At 33.9% G+C, this 19,347-nt stretch overlaps 1 protein-coding gene and 1 pseudogene across 2 annotated transcripts in view; one reads left to right on the top strand and one right to left on the bottom strand.

Annotated features, from left to right (window-relative positions):
• Positions 1–19,347, top strand: part of KHDRBS2 (KH RNA binding domain containing, signal transduction associated 2) — a 591,787-nt gene that overhangs the window by 87,974 nt on the left and 484,466 nt on the right. The window contains exon 2 of the mRNA XM_033217544.1: positions 13,849–13,976. Coding sequence (XP_033073435.1) covers positions 13,849–13,976 — 128 coding nt within the window. The remainder of the gene's footprint in view (positions 1–13,848; positions 13,977–19,347) is intronic.
• On the bottom strand, positions 17,346–18,410 carry LOC117087409 (annotated as a pseudogene). The gene has a single exon (XR_004438801.1). The product of XR_004438801.1 is annotated as a peptidyl-prolyl cis-trans isomerase FKBP1A-like (transcript).

Here is a 19,347-nt window from a genome sequence, read left to right as displayed (position 1 = left end):
TGAATTGAGGCAGTGAGAGAGCATCTGAGTGGAGAAGCTCCATGTGAGAGAAGCTCCAGAGATGGAATCAACAGGATTCTTTGACTACTGCATATAGAATGGGGAGTACCAGGGAGTAACTCTTGTTCACATGGCTGAGATTTCTGGTTTTGTTGTTCTTGGGTGACTTAGGAAGCTTGTGGTGAAAGAGAAGATAGTGAAAGAATAGGTTTTCGAGCTAATAGGTTTTAGAATACAGTTTGAGATGCACTGAGTTTTATTTGTAATAAACATTTTAGAGTAGAAATATAGAGTAAAATATTGAAAAAAGTATAAAACCCAGGAAGGTAGTTTGGGCTTGTCTAAAAAGATGAAAGATGGTAGATGTGTATTATGAAAGTGGATGAAATGAACTGGAAGTGTGCTTAGCGCAGATGACCTTAACAAAAGGATTTAGTTCCAAATGGAAAAGGAAATGGGAAAATGTTATCTGGTTGAAGGAACTGCAGTACCGATGGTCTCAAGAATTTAGAGAAAGGTTCAGGAAGGCAATGAACCAGAGTAGCCCTACTGAGGTATAGGAGGAAACTTCATACTGTGGCCACATCCTCTTCAACTGTTCTCTCATAAATCCACTCTAATGAGTGTCTAAAATTACTCTTATAAAGATACGTGGCATCTTTCACCTTGCCAACGCCAATAGTCAAAACTCAGCTTCCATTTAACTATACTTCTCAATAGGATGAGTCAGTTGATTTCTTTCTTTTTCTAAGATACTTTCTGCACTTGAATCTTGTGATCTACATTTTCCTGATTTTCTTCCTCTTGCACTCATTGCCCCTTCTTACTTCATTTGCTGGATTCTCATTCTCTTTCTGAGCTTTACATATTAGAGTATCACTGGGCTCAGTCCTTGGCGATCTTCCTTCCTTTATCCCACTCCTATAAATTTGAGCATCAATCATGTACTAATGACACAAACATTTATGTAAACCCCAACCTTTTCCTTAGTCTCCAGAATTCCTTATCCAACTCCTACATCTCTGATTAGGTCTCACCTAAATGTAGCCAAAGTACAACTTATATTTTTCCCAGCCAAGCCTGTTCTTCTGCCAGTCATTTTTATATCTATAAGTGTTGCTACTCCCCACCTACTTACACAGGCCAAAAACCTGAGAGTCACTGCTGATTTCCCCCCTTTTTCTTAGACTTCCATTCTATCTACAGCAAACCTCTACCTTCAAAATAATCCAACCAATTTGTAGACCTTTACCTCTAACACTTTATCCTTCAGCATATCTCACCTGGTCTAGTGCAACTGCCTCACAACTGATCTTCCTGTCTCCACTCAAATCAGATTAAAACTGTGCTAAAATTATTCAGAATTTTAGCATTGCACTTAAAAGAAAATAAAAATTCTGTCTCATGATGTTAGTTATTGTTGCACAATAAATTACCTCAAAACCTAAGAGCTGAAAATGGCAAACACTTACTCTCTGGCTGTTTCCATAGGTAAGGAATTTTTGAAAATCCTGGATGCACAGTTCTGGCTCAGGGTCTCTTAAGAAGCGGTGGTCATTGAAAAACCTTAATGTTGAGAGAGCACTTACGTCTAAGGTGGCTCCCTCACATTACCGTTAGCAAAAGGCTTCAGTTTCTCACAACATGGGCCTCTACATAGGGCTAGTTGAATGTTCTCAGGACATGGTACCTGCCTTCCCTCTGACACATGTTCTGTTTCTTTCTTTTTCCTTTTTTTAGTTTTTGTTTGTTTGTTTTTTGGAGACAGTCTTGCTCTGTCGCCCAGGCTGGAGTGGTCAGTGGCACAATCTTGGCTCACTGCAAACTCCGCCTCCTGTGTTCAAGCAATTCTCCTGCCTCAGCCCCCTGAGTAGATGGGATTACAGGCACATGCTACCATATGCGGCTAATCTTGTATTTTTAGTAGAGACGGGGTTTCACCATGTTGGTCAGGCTGGTTTTGAACTCCTGACCTCAAGTGATCCACCTTCCCCAGCCTCTCAAAGTGCTGGGATTACAGGTGTGAGCCACCTCACCTGGCCTACAGACACGTATTCTAAGAGAAAGAGTGAAAGGGAACCACAGTGTTTCTAATGACCTATTCTCAGAAATGGTGGACTTTCTATCCCTTTCTCCCATGTTCATGCCACTCTAAACACATCACCCTTCTAGCAATTTCTTAAATGTACCAAATTCTTTCCAGCCTGAGATGTCTTGCACTTCCTGTTTCATTTGCTTTGAAAATTCTACCCCAGATCTTCATGTATTTATTTCCCATACTTAATTCATGTCTCTGGTCAAGGATGACTTTCTTAAAGAGGCCATTTTTAATCACTCTTATCTAAACATCACTCGCTTCTCACCATTTTATATGCCGTTACCCCCGTATATGTTTTTCAAAACATTTATTTTCATTTGTGGCAACATGGATGGACCTGGAGGACATTATGCTACGTGTCACAGAAGGACAATCACTACATGATTCCACTTACATCTGATATGTAAAGTAATCCAATACATGGAAGCAGAGAATAGAATTGTGATTACCAGGGGCTGCAGCGAGGGAGAAATGAGGAATTGTTGCTCAATGGATATAATGTTTATTATACAAGATGATAAGTTCTAGAGACCTGCTTGATATGGTTTGGATATTTGTCCTCTCTCAGGCTCATTTCGAAATAGAATCCCCAGTGTTGAAAGTGGAGCCGTGGAGCCTAGTAGGAGGTGTTTGGGTCATGAGGGCAGATCCCTCATGAATGGATTCGTGCTATCCCCATGGTAATGAGTGAGTTCTTGGTCTGGTAGTTCACCTGAGGACTGGTTGTTTAAAGAGGCCTGGTCCCTCCTCCTCTCTCTCTTGCTCCTTGTCTCACCATGTGACATGCTGGCTCCCCTTCCTTTTCACCATGACCAAAACTTTCTGGGTCTCACCAAAAGCCAAGCAGACGCTGGTACCATGTTTCTACCATCTGCAGTCATGAGCCAAGTAAACCTCTTTTCTTTATTAATTACCCAGCCTCAGGTATTCTTTTACAGCAATGCAAATAGACAAATATACTGCTGTGCAACATAGTATTTATAGTTAACAATACAGTATTGTGTACTTTAAAATATGTTAAGAGGATAGATTTCACCTTAAGTATTCTTAACACAAAGAACCAACAACCGCCTTCTCCCCCCAAAATTAAAACAAACCAAAGCACACACACAAAAGAACACAGGGAAATTTTTGGAAATGATGAATGTATTTAGTATACTAATTGCAGTGATGGTGTCGTGGCTGTATGCATATGTTAAAAGTCATCAAAATATAATAGAAATATGTTCAATATTTTGTATAGAAACTTACGTAGTAAAACTTTTAAAAAATCCTTCTCTGAATTACATTATAATTTACCTATTCATTTACTTTCTACCTCACTAGACTGTAAGATTGAATAAGGCACAAATTTTGCTCCACCACATTTTTCAGTTTCTGGGATGGTGCCTGGGACATAGTAGGCCTTCAATAAATCATTACTGAATGATATAGTGCATAAGTAAGAATATGAATGATGATATAATGGTTCAGAACCTGTGCTTTATAATTCAAATCTCTTACTTTCCTTGCTGTGCAATTGGGGAAACTAATATTCAGGTTTTCCTTTTGTATAATGTATGTAATATTTGTGTATAGTGTCATGGGTTAATATGAAGATGGAATGATATAATGCATACAAATCACTTGAGCAATTCCTTGCACCAGGTACAAGTTTAAGGCAACTTGATGTTGTCTTTGTCAGCATGATGGACTGTGGAACTCTGACACACAAAGTGGAATATCAATATAAGATTGTTACTTTTCTTTTGTAATGTAATTATGGTTGCTCAGCAAAGAGAAATATGTGTCCTGAATTTTTTGTTGTTGTTGTGTTGAAATCTATGTGTATTTAACTTAGCAAGATCTAATTCAAAACACTGAATACATTCAGAGAAAGGGACCCAGATGGGACGACTACATGTAGATATATATGGAATGAGTATCAATAAAATATTTTATTCTTTATAAAAACCCATTAAAGTTCTTAACATTAAAATTTAAGAATTTGTGTCTGAGTCTCAACACAGTTAAAAATAAATAAATCTTACCTCTTGCCTTCTGTGAAGTAGCATTGCTTAGTTTTAGACGACAATACTATCCAAAAGATTCCAACATTTTTTGATGATGGTTTCAGCAAATTTATACCACACCCTATTCTTATCATCACCATAGTTGCATTTTTCTCCTTCATTTTGTCCTGTTTCTTATTTAAATGAATATGTATGATATTCCTAGCATTTATATAATAGTATCAGTCTGATAAAGGACACATTCAAATGTAAATCGTGGGTATACCATCAATAATTAACAGTCTACTTAAAGACAAGGTGTAAGCTTGTGAAATACATGACATTGACTGTCATGATGTTTGGTTTTAATGATACAAAACTTCAGTGAAGTCTCATGTCCAGCCCACAAATGCAAGTAAATAAAATGATAATAGCTAGTATTTGTCATGTTCTTATTGTGTACCAAATGCTATTCTAAGTACTTTTGAAAATTTGACTCACTGAATCCTTACAACAGTTTTATGAGGCTATTATTCTCATTTTAAACTAAGCAATGTGATGCAGAAAACTTAAGTAAACTAAGTAAATGAACTAGAATATGTGCAGGAATTGATCATTGCCTAATACATAGAAAATGCTTAGAAAGCAATAACTGCCATCATCTTGTTGGCAAGTGTCACACAGTTAACAAGTGGCAGATACAATACTGTATCTGAAAGCCTGCATTCTTTAGAAGATACTAGGATGCCCCTCATAAGATTTGATTCCCATATTAGGGTGAATGGGTGGGAAAGAACAACAGAAGCCCAGAAAACTTAAGTGACTTGTTCAAGGCCACTGTGTCAGATTGTGGTTTTATCTTAAAAGCAAAACCGTACAACCTGAATATTTAACATATGAATTAGGTGATAGGAGTTTATAAAGAGTGAAATTTCTGAGTTACTCTGTACAACTCCATGAGAGAGAGGAACTGTAAGCCAAACCTTGAAGTAGTTATAATTTGGATAAGCAGACAGGAAATGGGGATCGGGGTATCAGATGGTTTCAGAATTTTAGTAACTTCAACGCATTAAAATAAATGAATAGTGATTAAAACAGTTAACTATCTTATGGTTAATATCATTGAAAATATATACCTGGATCATATTTAAATTGTCTAGCAGTTAATGTCTCTATTTCTACTTCAAAAATCAAAAATAATTACTTGTGACCGGGTGCGGTGGCTCAAGCCTGTAATCCCAGCACTTTGGGAGGCCGAGACTGGTGGATCACGAGGTCAGGAGATCGAGACCATCCTGGCTAACACGGTGAAACCTCGTCTCTACTAAAAATACAAAAAAAAAAAAAACTAGCCAGGCGAAGTGGAGGGTGCCTGTAGTCCCAGCTACTCGGGAGGCTGAGGCAGGAGAATGGCGTAAACCCGGGAGGCGGAGCTTGCAGTGAGCTGCGATCCGGCCACTGCACTCCAGTCTGGGTGACAAAGCGAGACTCCCTCTCAAAAAAAAAAAAAAAAAAACCAACAACAAAAAAATTGCTTGTGAAGATACTTAAAATTATTTAGCACTGATTTGTCATTAATGGATCTGACAGTCTCTTATGCCGTCAATAAAAAGGAAAATATGATTCTATATTCAAGAACAACTTTCCATCCCTTAAATGGTTGTGGAATTAGACCAGTATTCACTAAACTTTATGACCTGCTGACCGTTGGTCTGGGAGATCCATGATTTACGACATCTGTTTTGCTAGCAACATAGTTCAGATTTAAGGTTAACATGTTATCAGTTAAGGTTTGTTCTGTGAGAAATTACTCATTTTATTTTTGTATGATGTAAAACATAGGTTTAAGGTATAATTTCCTATTCTGCTTTGGCCTAAGAACCAAAGCTATAACGATGGGTAAAATAAACTTCCTGCTAAGAGATTACAAAATACAGGGAGACAGATGTGATAATATCAAAACAATGCAATAATTATTGCCAGAGAGCAATGTACAAAATGTTAATCATTATAATAACATCATTTAAAAGATTTACTTGCTTTTAAAAAGATAAGTAAACAGAGGCTAACTAACTTGCTTAAGATCATGTAGCTAGCAGGTGACAAAGATATTTTAGTACCCAGATTTAACTCCAAAAACCACAAAGGGAGCTCAAAGAAATTTTGCATTAATAAGGCCTGTTGGATTAATATTATTAATGCACCATAATAATTTTAAAGTGGCATTTAATCACTTACCTATTTCTGAGGTGGATTTGAGGCACCTTACATAAAAGCAAGTACAAGATAAAAATAAAATATTCCTGCAGAATAAAACAAATACAAAGTTGTAAATTTGATGAAAGGAAAAAGAATTATGCAAGAAATCCTTATCTGAGGAAAGTTAGAGCTATTTGAAGACAGACTTAGCTTTGAGCTTCCTAGAAGGAGTTGTGGCAAAACATGAACCCTAATTGCCCACTCCCTGGAAAAATGTTTTATATGAAGACAAATTTCTAAATGGTATTTTTAAGCAAAGATTGGCTTCTGTTTAATTTTGTTTACATTATTAAATGTAAAACTACATTGAGGACTCCTCAAATTTTACATTTTTTTCTCTCTTTTATGTATTTACAATATGTATTATATATGCTCTTTGAACTCCTATTTCTTTCTTTGGAAAGTGGGATAATTGTTACAGATTCTACAGGGTTATAATGCAGATATTCATGGCAAAGTACCATTGATGTTTCTTCACCCATTTTTTGATACTGAAATTTGAAAATTTCTATCTTTCTCATGAGTATCAAAGAGGTAAAATTTGTGCAAAGTCGTTTCCCTGTATTCTGTGATTAATGTTAGGTTTTTATTTCATGACAATTGTAGTCTATTTGTCCTTTTATTCTGGACTTAGATTTTGAAGTGATGGAAGCTTATTATAATATAGTATACATAATCTCTAAATTTTCATGTGAAAATTTCTAAAACGAAGATGAAAATTATTCTTCTGTGTTGCATTATTCTATTCTATTAACACTAATTATTAAAGGTTTGGTTCTGTATTCAAATACAAAAAGCAAAATGCATTTTTACTTGGAAACTAAAAAAGTATAATTTCAGAGTGGAAAAAAAGTAGTATAAACTTTACTTGGTGATATTATTTAAATACAAGTTGTCCGTGTTCCATTTATAATGAGTTTTAATTATCAGGTAGTTACGTATCATTTGTAAAATAAAGTTCCTTCTGAAAATATTCGTAAAGAAAAGTTAGGTGTTTTACAACCTCTCATTGAATTTTGATTATAGATGACCAAAAATTTGAAAACATTGAATACTGGCATTCCACCCTATTGTTATATTTTAAGGTCATTTTCATTTCATTAACAAAAAATATTTTCTTTGCAGACAAATTCCATGTTCTTCATTTAAATACACTCGAAAATTATATCTTGCATGCAAATGTTCTTTTATGTAGCATCGAAAGATTATTTTTGAAGTGTACTCAATAATTAAATGTATCTGGATTCTGAAAATTTCCATAGAACTAGAAACTTCTAGTTTGCACATATTGTAAATTTGTCTCTTCTCTTTATTTTTAATTTTAGAAATATAAATATCTGGAAGACCATGTAATTCACCCTCTATAAAGAAATTAGGCATAAACAGTTCTACATAATTGGTCCTTGAAGTACATATTTAGTATAATTTAATATTTAGTTTTATATAGCTCTATGTTGTGTTTGAAATGACTGGAAAACAAGTAATTCATTTAAATTTATGTAAATTTCGACTTTAGGGGAAATATTATATAATTTTAAAATCCATCTTGAATAACCAACTTAAAATATAAACAGATAATTGTGGTTTCTGTGTTTGTGCATATGTAATTATGTCATTTATATTTAAAAATATGAGCCTCGACAATGTGCCAATTGTAAAAGAAATGTAATCACAACAAAATAACTTGTGTTAAGCATCAAAATACAGACACAGTCCTAACACATTAATTTTATAGCTATTAAGGATTCTAATATCTTAAGCAAATTCTATTTTGAGGTCAGATAAATACTAGAAGTGTGTAGGAAGCCAGTGTTAAATACTTAGTATATGTGGTTCAGGAAGTATGAATTTTGTTGCAGGAAAGAAATCATGTGGGTTAAGAAAGTAACTTGACAAAGTAAAGATTCACATATTCAAATAGTTCCTTTCACTGAAATATTACTCATATTTTCAGAATGAATATAAAATAATCTTTACATTGACATTGAGTTTTGAAGTCATAGACTATACTAAACTATACATATAGGAGAGGTATTAAAAATATTTTTTAAAAAACTTCAGCAAAATGAAGAACCATTCTTAGTATAAAAGAATTATATAGTATGACTTGCCAGTCCAGGCAATTGCATCTCCTATTTTTCTATAATCCTTTATTGTAAAACAAAACAAAACAAAATAAAGTAACAGAAAACAAAACCTTCAAAAATTTCCTCCACTTTATTGAGATATGGCTGACATACAAAAAGCTGTACTTTTGTAATGTATACAGCTTGATGAATTTGGAGAGAAGTATACCCCTATGAAACCATTAACACAACCAATACCATAGTCATACCTATCACCTCAAAAAGTTTCCTCCCACTACATTTATTTATTTTTGTGATAAAAACACTTAATACAAGATCTTCCCTCTTAGCAAATTTTTAAGCTAACAATACAGTAATGTTAACTATAGGCATTATGTTGTACAATAGGTCTCTAGGACTTGTTCACTGTTTATAGCTAAAACTTTGTATCTCTTAACTTCCCTGTTTCCACCTTCTCTCAGTCCCTGTCATCAACATACTTCTTGCTTCTATGAGTTTGACTATTTTAGATTCCTCATGTATAAATGTATGGTCTCTTAGTCTATTAGGGCTGCTATAATAAAATACCATAAATGGAGTTCCTTATAAACAATAAACATTTATTTCTTACAATTCTAGAGGCTGGAAAATCCAAGAAAATCCAAAATCTTGGAAAATTCCAAGATCCGGTAGGTTTGGTTTCTGGTGGGGGCTTATGTCCTGCTTCATAGATGATGCTTTCTTCTTGTGTTTTCACATGGTTGAAGGGGTGAATGAGCTCCCTTAACTTACTCATTTATGTGTCATAGCTCTGAAGTTTAGGAAGTCCAAGATCTTGGTGCTGGCAGATTCAGTATCTGGGTAGGGACCCAATTTCTGTTTTATGGATGCTGCCGTGTAGTTGTCTCCTTACCTTCCAGCTGTGTTCCCACTGGTGGAAGTTGTGTTGGGGGCTCTCCCTCAGGCCTCTTTTTTTAAGAGCATGAATCTCATGAGGGTTCCATTCTTATGAAATAATCACCTCCCAAAGGCCTAACCTTTTAATACTATCATCTTGGAGTCAGGATTTGAACATGTGAATTTTGCGGGGGACACAAACTTTCAGACCATAACAACTAGGTCATATGGTAGGTTAATTTTTTTAAGGAATCTGTATACTGTTTTTCATAGTTAGTGGATTCACTAGTTTACATTTTTATCAACAATGTACAAGGATTCCCTTTTATCCACATCCTTGCCAACATTTGTTTTTTCAATAATAGCCATCCTAACAGGTGTGAAGTAATAATTCATTGTTGCTTTGATTTGCATTTCTCTGATGATTAGTGATGTCCAGCATCTCTTCATATTGCTATTGTCCATTTGCATATCGTCTTTGGAGAAATGCCTATTCAGGTTCTTTGCCCATTTTGAATTCATTATTTGGTTTCTTGCTATTAAGTTGTGGGAGTTCCTTATATATTTTGGATATCATTCTATTATCAGATATATGGTTTTCAAATATTTTGTTCCATTCTGTAGGTCACATTTTCATTTTGTTGACTGTTTCTTTTGCTGTTTAGAAACTTTTTGTTTGATATAATCCCACTTGTCTATTTTTGCTTTTATTGCGTATGCTTTTGTGGTCATAGCTAAGAAATTAGTCCCCACACCAATGTCAAGAAGCATTTACCCCTTTTTATTCTAGGAGTTTTACAATTTCTGATCTTATATTTAAGTCTTTAATTCACTTTGAGTTGATTTTTTTGTGCGGTGTAAGAGAATGGTCCAATTTTATTGTTGGGCATGTGGACATCCAGTTTTCTCAACACTATTTATTGAAGAGACTTTTTTTCTCCCATGTGCATTCTTGGAACCTTAGTCAAAGAACAATTGAACATACATGTATGGATTTATTTCTAGGCTCCCTATTATGTTCCACTAGCCTATATTTCTGTTTTTATGCTAGTAGAATACTGTTTTGATTACTATGACTTTATAATATATTTTGAAATTGGGAAGTGTGATGCCTCCAGTTGTGTATTTCTCAAAATTACTTTGGCCATTTGAAGTTCTTTTATCATGTTATATAAATTTGTGGATTTTTTTTTTTTCTATTTTTGTAAAAAATGCCATTGGGATATTGACAGAGATTGAACTGAATCCTTAGGTTATTGGGGTATTATGGACATTTTAACAATATTAATTCTTCCAATCTATAAAGTGTCTTTTCATTTATTTTTGTCTTTGATTTATTTCATCAATGTTTTTGGTTTTCAGTGTACAAGTCTTGAACCAGCTTAACTAAGTTTATTCTCAAATATTTTATTCTTTCTGATACTCATAAATAAGATTGTTTTCTTAATTTCTTTTTTGGATAGTTTGTTGCTAGTATATAAAAATGTAACTGATTTTTGGATGTTGATTTTTTATTTTGCAACTTTATTGAATTCACTTAGTAGTTCCAATAGTTTTTACGTGAAGTCTTTAGGGGTTTCCTACATATCAGATCGTGTCAACTGCAAGCAAATAACTTTATTTTTTATTTTCTTATTTGGATGCCTTTTTTCCCCCTTGCTTAATTGCTCTGGCTAGGTCTTCCAGTAGTACATTGAATAGAAGTTGTAAGACAGGGTATCCCCACATTGTTCTGGATCTCGGGAACATGCGGTATTTGGTTTTATGTTCTTATGTTAGTTGCTGAGAATGATGGTTTACTACGCAGTCATAAAAAAAAATGATGAGTTCATGTCCTTTTGCAGAGACATGGATGAAGCTTTCTTTGGTTTTAAACCCAGGCAAGTTTGGCATATACCATTTTGTTACTATGCATTTGACAAATGCAAGTATTGAGTTATTAGTCATGGAGATATGCCAGAGAAGACAAGATAACTTCCTTTAAGTATTAGGAGAGCAAAATAATACCAAAACATTTCAAAAGAAAATTGTAGAATTGAATAGAAATAGCAGTGGAAATGCTATTTCACTTAACTCTGTTTCTTGATGGAAAGGTTATTAGAATTAATCCTGGCCTGATCAAATTGCAAATGTCTAAAGAAGCCTAAGGTAGTAGTTTTGTGGATAGCAAATAATGTCAGACAAATTCAATTTATTTTTATGAAACAGTAACAAGGGAGAAGCCATATGTATTATAGATCAGGAATTGAGTCAGCTTCTTCAGTGTGTTCCACATTACAATTACCTCAGCAAGCTATGGTATGTAGGTGCATGCCCCCACAGGGCAGTGATCAAAAGTTTATTCTTAGTATCAGAGCATATGATGAATGGATTTTCTTTGCAGTTATTATAGTTCTGGTTGTAATAATTATATAAGGGACTGAAAAGTTGGAATAAAGTGATTTTCAGTTTAAAGAGTCAAAGTGACTTGTTAGTACTTCCATGTAGAACATACGAATCTGATGTTATCATACCAAGTAGAAATTATAGACATATAACTTATTTTCAAACAATTCAGTTTAGTTCAAGATACTTGTCTTTAGGGAAATTGTACCATATAACAGATAAGATGATTATAAATGACTTTGTAAAAATTATGCAGTGTAGATTTCACTCAGGCACTACCTGGGTAAGTAATGTAATATTACTCCAAAATAATTGTTTCAAATTCCACACAGCCCAAATACATAGTATGCAAAAATATTACTATTGGAATGTTTTAGGAATTTTTCTTTAAGGCATTTGAAAACATTTGGGGGAAAAATTTTAGTTAAAGCTAGAATAACAAAGAAGAAAACTATTAGACAAAATATATATTCCCCTTACCTTTGGAAGTAGTCAGATCTTTAAAAGATACTTGTTTTAAAATGCAATATAAATAAATTTATATGAAACATGTTCATACTTAATAACTATCATCACCTTTTCTCTACTCCAATATAACAAAAATGGAATGTTTTGTTCTATCCATAGCAAAAGTGAAACACTGTCACATTCATGCATTAATTTAGTTATTATTTTACACTGACCAACAGCAAAGAACAAAAAGAAATATTTACTGATTATGTCATGGTCTTAATAATAACTATATAAAAAGGGAAATTTTCAAAATGAATTTTTAATAATTCTCCAAAACACTTATTTTACATAGTGCATTGCATGAGATGACTCTAGTTGTAACTACACAGTCTTTTAACATCTCATTCCTACCTTGTCAGCCTCGTTTCTCAACTAGACAAATGTAAGTTGGTTTCCTTGTTTGCTTGCCTTCTGCTGTGATTGATTTTGCATATTACATACTATGTTATCCTTAAAAATAAAAATACAATATGACTGCCTTCCTTTATTCTTCAAAGTGGTCCAGAGGCTTACCATTGCAGTCACAATATAAAGTAGAAAGCATCATGTATCCTAGAAGTTCTTACATGATTTGTCCTATAATCACCCATCAAGCCTTTTTTTTTACATTCACTGTTCTTCTGCCACACAGGCTTTCTTGCTTCTTACTATTCCAAGAGCAAGTAAAGCTTGTTTTTCATCAGACTGTTAAGCTCTTCTCAGTCTTCTCATGGCTTATTCTTCTCTGTCATTCAGGGCTTTGATCAAATATCACCCTTCAAATCTGAAGTAATAGCCACTGCTTGACTCTCCTTTGTATTCATAACAGCATATTTTGTTTATTATTTGCCTCCAGCCATAACTGTATGTGTGCCCATATATTCATTTTCTCGCTCTTCATTTTCCACGTTAGAATATAGAGTCTATAACAGCAGACATTTGATTGTTTTCTGTTGTATTTCTGGTACCTAGTAGAGATTTAACATTTTTTATGGAATAAATTAATTCAAAAATGAAGGAGTGGATAAGTATGCTCCAAAATATCAAATTTGATAGTATTCTAATGTTTTTCTTAAACACCTATATAGATAATGTCTTGTTGATGAATATGAATGTTAGCATTTATAGATTTAATCATTTATATGACTTTTCTATAACCCCTTGTAAAATATCATGCAATTTCTCTTTACTACCTATTTTAGCTAACTAAATAATTACCATTTTAATTATTTTTATTTTCTTAGGAATAATTCTTAGTAAAAATAAAGCATATTTCCTTAAAATGTATTTTGTTCTATTTATTGCTCCTAGAAAAAAATTAAGTTTGCTAAAATAGTTTAAATAGTCAAAGGACATATATTACCTTTTTAATTTTGTTTGAAGATATTAAAATTAATTAAATTCATCAATTTTTTCACAGAAAACACAGTCACATCTTCAATTATCGCTTTTTAGTTTGAGTTGACAGAGCTTCTCTTACATACAGTAGCAGCATTCACATAACTGTTAGCGAGATGCTGTTTCAGGCCTTTTATCAATATTCATCAAAATCTTATCTGAGACGAGGAGTAATATGAATATTATTTATGATAGCATTTTTCAGCATATTTATAACATTTTTCCTTATTTCACTTGTTTTCTTCCTGTGATTTTCTTCCAGAAATTGAAAAATTTCAAGGTTCTGATGGAAAAAAGGAAGACGAAGAAAAGAAGTATCTTGATGTCATCAGCAACAAAAACATAAAGCTCTCAGAAAGAGTACTGATTCCTGTCAAGCAGTATCCAAAGGTACTACCATATATACTTTGTTCTCATAGAATTGATTTAAAAAATGATAAAATATTTTATTTATTGACTTTTATAAAATAAATATTTGATGCTTCATAATGTAGGTATATGCAAGCACGTGATATTGACAGAGGGAAAGGAAAACTTTTGAAAGTGCAATGATGAGGGTAATTTTAAACTGAAGGCTACAGCGTTTTTGTTCTGTGAATGTAGGAGGCATAATCAGATATTTTAATCATGTATTCAAAATATAAATGATATAACAATTTGTCCAAATATGTGCACCCACATGATTATCTTTGATTCATGTTAAAATGTATCTCCTTATTATAAAACGGAGTAGAGTTAATTATACTAAATATGTAACATTAGAAAATCAGCAGGGAATTATTATTAATATATCTAAGAAAATAAATTAGGTTATTAGACTCTTAGATTATAACCTATAGTCTTCTATAATCAAAGTTTATTCGTAAAATAATTACAATATCATTCTTAATGTTACATCTTTCTTTAAACTAATTTTTCACTAGTAGATCATTGATTATAAAAGATAGCATTCAGTGGCATGGTTTTATCAATTATATTCATACATTTCAATGGGTAAAAAGAGGGATTTTTTGTTTTGGTCAAATGAATGGAGGAAACTAAAATGTAAACTCAAAGATTCAAGCTGATAATTAACTTTCTGAAGAGTGAATGTGAAGCAAGGACCATGTAATTATCCTAATAGTAACGATTACAGAAATAAATGCTCTGGTTTACCAGTTGTCTTCTACTATGATAAACTTCAGTAAATATAATTAACTAGATGCTTTGTCTATAATTATTTCAAACAGGGATAAAATTGTTAAAGCCCAGCAAACCATAAAATTTGTCTTTGAGATAAAATGTTTTGGGCATGGAATTTGTTTTTGAGCTCGACTCTACTACAAGAAAGCTGTTTAAAATGGGTGTATGTTTTTAAAATAAACTTTATTAGATTTGCTTTATAATCATGTTCTCTTGAATATTAAATTGGGCAGGCTTAGAAATGTACATGAAAAATTTGCATGGTAGTGAAATGAGGTAGAAATATGTCGGAGTATAAAGAATAATATGTCGTTTTTCACTTGATCAATTAACCAGTTATAGTCTTGAATAGAAGGTTCTTTTCTTAAATCATACATTTCAATATGGTATAACTTGATGATGATTCTTGGAATAACATATTTGTATCTCTGGATAAGGGAAAGTCAATGACACACTCAATACCTGCCTCTAAATAAAAATTTAGTTCTATAGTCTCTGATCAAATTACACTGACAAGGTATGTAAGGCATTTAAAGTCTTGATGGCTCTTCAAGTTCCCGTATGAGTGGTTTTTTTGCTGATTATTACTGGATCTATGTTTGATTCAGAATGATGAATACCCAAATAAGAATATTCTATGATGTCAAATTTTTGTCTGAAGTTTAATTTTGTAATGTATAAGAAAATGCTCTAACAATAAAACTGCTTATTCTTAACTGCTGTGGACCATGGATCACCAGCAAACTATTATGTCTCTTATAATTTTTAAAATTATGGAATGTTTAGGCTGGGACTAATCTTGGAAATCACAGAATATATAAACTTTTATTTTATAGATGAGGTAACTGAAAAATCATGAATTTTTCAAGGTCATGCTTCTGTTAGAGATGGAAATCTTTAGTGCAGTTAGTATAATTTTAGGCTCTTCATTTTTGGTGCACCGTTACATTTTTAACTTGACTGATCATGCCCACATATTTGCATCACTTTTTCATGTTAAATGTGGAAGAATGTGAAAAATGATAACACCTAATAGTTTTATGGAATAGTCTCAAATAACAATTCATGCTTGAGAAAATTTACCATTTCTTTAAATTATGAATAGCCTGCCAAACTCCTTTAATTTATTTTTAAAGGAATATTCATTTCATCTAATTATCACACAAAAGAGAACTTTAGAGCTTTTCTACAGAACAACAGTGAAATTCTGAGGAGGAGACTATACTCACTTATCAAAGTTGACCTACCTTGTTCTTGTTTTTATAGTACAATAAATCATAATATTTTGAAAACAAACTATATCTGACTATATTTAATAATCTTTTGAAAACACACCATATTTTATTATAAAAGTTGTGATTTTTTTCCTGCTGTTCATTGTCCATTTCTTAGAAAAATATCAATCAGATAGAGTTAAGATTATGTTCACTAAACTTGAGCTGTATTCAATGTACATTTATGAGCTGTAAAATGTGTGATGTGGTGTAATACTATGAGCTGTTGAGCAGAACACAACAGTATTTATTGGTTTAAAGTTGAATCTTTTGTAATAGAAAAGTGATTTATCCTTCAGGGGGCCACACTGGTGAAAGACTTCCTTTACACAGCTTTCTCTCAGAACGATTTCTCCCCTTGACAACTGCTGTCTGTTTGTACCAATAATTAACGTGTTGATGACACAGTCCTCTCAAAGAGCAATAAATGACTATGGGAATTCTTAGGGAAATGGTCCTCTCAAGACTTTACTACATGACTTTTTTTGGATAGATTGTGTTTCAATTACTCTCCAATTTCAAGTGAATTTGTTGACATAGTTGAATACTACAAGAAATTGAATGAAGTTTAAAATTTGATTTATAAAAATTACTCTTTAATTTTTACTCTTTTAAAAAATTACTCTTTAAGAAAAATGCTCTTTAAGATTGATTTATCTAGCCCTGGTGCTTTACATTTAATAATTTGACTTGGGGAAATATGTCATATTATAATATTAAATTATTTTAATGAGTAGTTTTTCTTATTTGGCTATATATATATATATATATATATACACACACACACTCACACACACATTTTTTTTTTAGAAAAAGACGGCATAAAGCACTTTTATTGCAATAATAAAACTTGAGACTCATATATGGTGCTGGGGAGAAGGGCAACAATGATTTCTCTCACCAAATCACTACACAGGACAGCAAAGGGGTGAGAAGGCACTGAGGGAGGAAAAGCCAGGAAACTCTGAGATCAGCAGAGGGAGCCAAGCTCAAAAAACAGGAGATGCTGAAGCTGCGATGACCAGCATCATTTTCTTAAGAAAACATTCAAGGATTTGTCATGATGGCTGGGCTTTCACTGGGTGTTAAGTCTATAGACAACACCTTCAATTTAAACTGTCAATTAAAGTTCTTAAGATTTAGGAAGTGGTGGAGCTTGGAAAGTTATAAGATTACAAAATTCCTGAAAGTCCGTTAGAAAAACCACAGGATGAAAAAAAATAAAAATAACAAAATAAGCCAGGCCACGAGGAAGGCTTCAGAGGTCCCTGCTGGCCCAGGGAGAGATGCCTATATTGTCCAGCATTGCAGTGAACATGATCTGCTTTCAAAGGCAGAGAGTTTAAGGGGAGGGTGGGGTGGGAATGGTGGAGGCAAAGGCTCTCCCCATCGCCACCTCAGTTTTAGGTAGGGTTTGTAATTTAACCCAAGGACATCTCTCAACTTGGAGAATAATTCAATCCTCAACAGCACCTCAAATCTGCTATGGCTTTGCAGCGCAGCAGCAAGAATGTTTAATGTATAATAGATAAAAATTTCATCTAAAAAATTAAAATAAAATATTCTTGCAACCCCCGGCCCCCAACATCAATTCTTATTCTAACGTTAACCTATCACTTGTGCTGCTAATGCCTGACCATGTACTTAACTGGAAACCTATATCCAAAAGACTGCAACTGAATCTTCATCCCAAAATGAAAACAAAATAAAATGAATAACTTGAGATTTATGGCATATAGTTTAGGTAAACACACATATGAGGAGAAAGGGGAAGAGGAAACGGAGGTGTCAGAAGCAAAGCTGAGTGACAGAACACATTCAGTCAGGGCAGATGTCTATACAGAGGGGAGTGGAACATCAGGAAAAGCTCCATATGGATTCATGCGCACACGTCTGGAGGCACCAGATCCCTCTATGGCAGATCAACGAACAGGGAGCTAAGGGAGGAGGCCCTTCCTGTCATTCCAGTTTTAGGAGCTCCGCATCGAAGACGAGAGTGGCATGTGGTGGGATGATGCCTCGGTGCCCAGTGGCACCATAGGCATAATCTGGAGATATAGTCAGTTTGGCTCTCTGACCCACACTCATCTGGGCAACCCCTTCTTCCCAGCCTCAGATCACCTCCTGCTTGCCTAGCATAAACTTAAAGGGCTTGTTTCTGTCCCGGGAGTAATCAAATTTCTTTCCATCTTCAAGCATCCCGGTGTAGTGCAAAACGCAGGTCTGGCTGCACTTCGGGAAGGTGCGCCCGTCTCCTGGGGAGATGGTTTCCACTTGCCTCCCATGGCGGCGGCGGACGCTGAGCGCTCTGGCAGCGCTACGTGGACCGGACAACGACCTGGCAGCGGTTCCACGGCTCTGCCTAGTCCCTCTTGGCTTTGTATTTTTATAATAAAATTAATAGACATGTATTTGTGATTCGTGCTAAATGAGTAGAATTTAGCTGCTTTTGCCTACAAAAGCAAGTAAAATAATGGGCAACTATTCGGATGAGTATGTTAATTTGCTTCATTTTAGTACCTTTTTTTTTTACTTTGTATATGTATCCCATAAAATAATTTTGTGTACCTTGAAAATACACAACAACATTTATTTCAAAAGAGATTAATAGAGAAATAGATGTTGTACATCTATTGTTTGCATTTGCAAATGTTTCGGAATCACAGCAATTGCTTATTTTTAATATTCAATTTAGTTTCATGGTTACATGCACAGATTTATTATATAGGTAAATTGTGTGTCATGGGGATTTGGTGTAGAGATTATTTCCTCACCCAGGTAATAAACATAGTACCTGATAGGTAGTTTTTCCATTCTCACCCTATTCCCACCCTCAACCCTCAAGTAGACCCCAGTGTGTATTGTTCCTTTCTTTGTGTCCATGTGTTCTGAATGTTTAGCTCCCACTTGCAAGTGAAAACATGCAGTATTTGGTTTTCTGTTCCTGCATTAGCTCACTTAAGATAATGTCCTCCCGCGCCATCTATATTGCTGCAAAGGACATGGTAACTTCTTTTATGGCCGCGTAGTATTCCATGGTGTATACATACCACATTTTTAAAAAATCCAGTCTACCATTGAAGGGCATCTAAGTTGATTCTGTGTCTTTGCTGTTATGAATAGTGCTGTTATGAGCATATGTGTGCATGTGTCTTTATGGTAGCATGATTTATATTCCTTTGAGTATATACCCTATAATGAGATTGCTGGGTCAGGTAATAGTTCTATTTTAAATTCTTTGAGAATTTGCAAAACTGCTTCCCACAGTGGCTGATAAAATTTACATTCTCACCAGCAGTGTATAA

This window comes from Trachypithecus francoisi, unplaced genomic scaffold (assembly GCF_009764315.1).
Source record: "Trachypithecus francoisi isolate TF-2019V2 unplaced genomic scaffold, Tfra_2.0 Lachesis_group10, whole genome shotgun sequence".
NCBI classification, from domain to species: Eukaryota; Metazoa; Chordata; class Mammalia; order Primates; family Cercopithecidae; genus Trachypithecus; species Trachypithecus francoisi.
This window is presented reverse-complemented; position numbering and strand designations above follow the sequence as displayed.